Source organism: Bombus vancouverensis, chromosome 11, assembly GCF_051014615.1.
Source record: "Bombus vancouverensis nearcticus chromosome 11, iyBomVanc1_principal, whole genome shotgun sequence".
In the NCBI taxonomy this organism is placed as follows: Eukaryota; Metazoa; Arthropoda; class Insecta; order Hymenoptera; family Apidae; genus Bombus; species Bombus vancouverensis.
In genome coordinates this window covers 1436601-1441754 of record NC_134921.1, presented here as the reverse complement: position 1 = coordinate 1441754, position 5154 = coordinate 1436601, and the positions used below count along the sequence as shown (strand labels likewise).

General features: G+C 30.0%; 1 protein-coding gene across 1 annotated transcript; it reads left to right on the top strand.

Annotated features, from left to right (window-relative positions):
• The first annotated feature begins 2034 nt into the window (after positions 1–2034).
• On the top strand, positions 2035–4092 carry LOC117165084 (endocuticle structural glycoprotein SgAbd-2). The gene is made up of 4 exons (XM_033348545.2): positions 2035–2169; positions 2728–2867; positions 3175–3316; positions 3688–4092. The coding sequence occupies exons 1-4, from the start codon at positions 2044–2046 to the stop codon at positions 3904–3906; spliced, it is 627 nt and encodes a 208-aa protein (XP_033204436.2). The 5' UTR covers positions 2035–2043; the 3' UTR covers positions 3907–4092.
• The last annotated feature ends 1062 nt before the right edge of the window (positions 4093–5154 follow it).

Below are 5154 nucleotides of genomic sequence, written 5' to 3'. Positions count from 1 at the left end.
TTCGAGACTCGATTTTTATTCAATTTTTTGAGAATTACCAAAATTCTATCAAACTCCCCGATCAATTGAAAAATCACATATGTGTATGTCGTTATTTGTCTTTTATCTAGGTACTGAAATAATTTGTTAAAAATTGAAGATATTACTTACAGATTATGACAACTATCGCAGCAGCAATATATATATATATGTATGTATGTATGTATGTATGTATGTATGTATGTATGTATGTATGTATGTATGTATGTATGTATGTAGGTATATAGATTATTTCAGCAAAGTTGGTAACACTTTATACATAACATTCTCAAAATCTACTTTCTCAAAAACGAAGCCTTAGGCAAAAAGATTTTGTTTTGCATTTTCCCTTTACATTTACATCCTTTCCTTATACCTTCGTTACATCGTCTTTCATTTCTAAAGTTTACTATCGATTCAATACAATATTACACATTTGAATATTAAGAATGTCGTTACAGCAATTACTGCGAAATAGACAAAAAATAAAAAGATAAAATTATTATTCAACTGTTACAAGTATATTTACATTCAGTTCTACGATCTGCTCACAAATGGCATGTTCATTTTTCCATGCGCACCATATGATATTTCGTTCTTTTCTATATTTTGATGATGTATGAAGTGTATACACCTACAACTACACATAATGTACAGATTAAGCAAAATTGGTGGCCTTAGGTGTGGTCTTACTGAAAAGCAATAAGATTGCATAAGCTGTAAACCATCAAGAGCATAGTACAAACGTTACAAATGTGCTCTACCTTGATCACTGGTTTTCGATATTTTAACATTAACAAAATAAGTATTTATATTGAAATTTCATGGAATTACACATTATGCATAGTATATAAATATTATACGTAATAAATGAAAATTTACTCGTTTAAAAAATTTGATAACTTCATGAGTTTATATATGTAATATATATAATAATAAATCACAGGAAACATAGAAAAGCGATAAAACGTTATTGGTTCGTCGACGTATCTTTGTAGTCATCTATTGCTTTTGTTCTCCTTTATCTCGTCAATATGCATCTTTGATTAAGGGATTTTGCATTCTAAAAGGTATATTTACAACCTAGAAAAGATGTACTAGAAAGTAAGGTTACAATCTTCTATATCTTGGAACGACCTTTTGCTATAACGACTCGAACCCGTTTTAACGACTAATATCGAAATTAAGATACAAAGCGTAGCTCTTATAGTTTCAAAATTTTTGTTATATATATCAAGAAAATAAATAATAATTATTCTTATTATTATATACATAGGTATCAACAATAATTATATATATAATATATATTATTATGCATATTGTATATTGTACATATATTTATTTATTTATTTATTTATTTATTTATTTATTTATTTATTTATTTACTAAATTATGTTTATATTTCTTTTCCGTTTTAACGAAATATTCATTCTATAATACCATCTATAATAAAATTCTTATTTAACATACATGTACATTATTATATTCCAATTATACTTTATTTTGCTTATGTGATATTGTTATAATAATAATAGTTTGTTTATCGAAATATAAAACAAGGCCAAATATTGTGCAAAATGATCTTCTACAATACGAATGAAACAAGGCTTAGAAATGCCAAGTAATGAAATGCTCATCCATACTTACTGAGACGAAGCCCACCCTTGTCATAATCTTGTATATTATTGTCATAAATCTTTGATAAAAATTCCAAATTACAGAAATAACGGAAAAAATATGAAATTATTATAAAGTGTCAGTCATAAATATGAAAGTTGTACAAAATATATGATACAGCAGGCCCGACTACGTAATTGCTGATAAATGTCTCGATAAAAGCAATAGATACGCAATAGATATGTAGGTGACAAACAAATTGCTATTGACTGATACTCGTTCTTGAAAGATTTGCGTAAAGAAACATTAATTCTAGCATGTAAGATGATCGAGAACATAACTGAGGTGGGGCAAAATTGTGAGGGCGAGTAACTATGAGGAGAATGGTTAGACATATGAACAGAGGCAATGGGAAGGGAAAATCTTCTTGCGCGTCTTCATATAAATGCTGGCAGTAGGTACTTGTACACGATACTGCAGATTCGGTCTTGCTCAAAGCGACGACACACAGCAACCATCATCATGCAGCGTATAGTGAGTGTTCGTTTTACACGTCTATCAATATATAAGTGATTTAAAATTAAAGTGAACAAAATTTTCAATAAAATAATTCAATAATAAGAGAATTTACAATATTCAAAAATCATAATTATTAATATACATGTATAAATCAGTTCACAAGGTATTGCATTATTTCATTACGTCGCATAAAACTGATTATAGTTTCTTTGCAGTTTTATATTCTTTACCTTAAATAATTAGTTAGTTACAAGTGCAATCTGATCGTGTGGTTATAGAACAAAAATTGTTTTGACAAATTTCGTTTTTCTCGGCGAAATTTCTTTATTTATGCGAAATTATATCATAGCAGTATTTGATTATCGTAGCATCGTTATCTTGCACCGTAAATTGTTAAAGTACGATACAGGTTATAGCGATGTAACGTTCTAAAACGATTTTAAAGGTACCACAAGTATTGTAAATCTATTAACAACATGAAATATGCAATCAGACGGTATTTATATAATAAAATTAGCACGCTTTATGGCGTTAACTTGGAAAAGTTGATATTAAAATTGTTGACGATTTCAGTTATTGGCGTTCGCTTTATTTGGCTGCGCTTTAGGACAATATGGTGCATTTCGCGGTTTCCCAAATCAAAATGCTTATCGACCGACACCTAGGCCAGCCTATCAACCAACGGTTCAACCACAATATACACCCCAGTATAGGTATGCATTTACATCATATTACTATTCAACAATACTGTCTAGTAATAATAAATATCAAATATTATACTAATATTCTTGAGCATAACATCTTTTATTTTACAAATATTAATATTCATTTTTTAGTCAATAATGGGACAATTTATAAACATATAGTTATCAAACTGTCGCAAATAAAAAGGCATATAATGACATTAATATAACATATAGCTCTTCTTTTATATTTACGTTTTAAAGATATTACATTTTAAATGCACTTGGATCATATTTAAATTTCCGCATAATAGAATACCTATCTCTTTTGCGATAGCCCTGGGAGGTTTATAGCCATACGTAGTCAACAGAAAGATACCTATCCAGATGGAACTTACACGTTCAGTTACGATACCGAAAATGGGATTTCGGTTGCCGAAAGCGGACGACCTCAAGGCACTTCACAGGGACAAAACGAGGTAAGATTCTATCATTATAATATCAATAATTATCCTAAACGAAACAAAAATTAGTTACCTTAGAAAAATACTTATTCTTGCTCTAAACTATATTTGCAATTTTTACTATGACTATGCCGCAAGTAAGCAACGTGTATTATTGTAAACAATATTATTTTAAAAATGTCATATCACGAAAATGATTGAGAAAAAATTTATTTGTTCACATTGTTTTAAATACAAGTTCGTATTGCGACTAATCATCTGTTTGTATTATATATCAGTAGGATAATTAGTTTTATATGTTGTATAATATATACAATATGAATGAATTCTAAAGCGTATACCTTGATAGGTTGATATCATTGAGTTGTAATTTTCTTTTTTCGCAGGTTGTCCAGGGCAGATATTCATATTCCGCACCGGATGGAACTCCCATCACCGTAGAATATACAGCAGACGAAAATGGTTTCCATCCACAAGGTGCACATTTACCAACTCCTCCTCCCATCCCAGAAGCAATTAGACGAGCTCTCGCCGCTAATCCACCCGGGCCTGATGACTCAGATTATAGGCAACCATATAATCCAAACCTTTACCGAAGATATTAAATAAAATATTAACTAACTAAATGATTTTAAGAACTTCTAAGCTTGCATTTAATCTTTACGGCCTTACATTACGACCAAATGTCTGTACATATATATATCGTATATAACGGAGATACCAAGATTCAAAACTATATAACAGTCACTATACGATAGATGAATAAATCTTTTTTATCTTTTCTCACTCTATTCCATGTCCTTTTGTATTTTTTCCCTTTATTTAAAGATATTTCCTATAAACAGTATATCTTCTTATCACGCAATTCGTTTCTTTAACTTTATTTACTGCTTGAATCACATTTAAGACAATGTTATTTATTATGCAACGCTTAAGTTTATGTAATGTCCATAGAAATTATACGACCATCGTCATAATGCTTCACACCTAGAGCATACTAAAATACAGGTGTCGTGTAACCTGGAGAAACAAGTGATCTTTTCGAAGTGATAACTTGTTCCTCGTTTATGTTGTATTTAAGAATTTATTAAAATCCAGATGATCCGAGAATCCGTCCAATGTCTGTATTATACAACTCAAATGATGTAAAATATAATAATCTAATAACTAGTAAAATATAATCAGAATTAAAATTACATGTTTGAATAAGCAGTCGTATAAACGCCATAAATTGACTAGCGTGCATATTACCTCAACTTTTACTTCCCAAAGAGATTTTAAAGTACGTATGCTGCCATATACAATCATACCCCTCTCTCTCTCTCTCTCTCTCTCTCTTTCTCTCTGATAAAACTTTGCCAATGTTTAAAACGAGAAAAATATTAACTAAAGACGTACAACGAAAGTAAGAGAAAGAGAGAGTTATATATAAAAAGAATTATATAGAAGTAGAAACATTTTTTACGAATATAAAAACGAAAATAAAAGACATATACGAAAGAATATAAATCAAATAAGAAATATTTTGTGCAATTGAAAGAAATTACGCTACTTAACGAAAACATCTTTCCACGTGACGTCCTATTAAGAATAAGAACGAATTGCAAACGCGATTTCTTAATGTAACGGCATCGCCTGTACAAGGTCAAAAATAACTGAAGTCGATTACAAGAAACAAATCAACTTTTTCGCGTGTATTAAGCAATCTGTGGACTCGGTAGCACTCGACACCACTCAATACCAAATTGTAATTATGTGTAATGAACCACAATGAAATACAGTGCACGTATAGTATGACCTGTATATACATAGCTCGTATCTTAATAGTGCGGGAAAGCATGCTAGTTGAACTT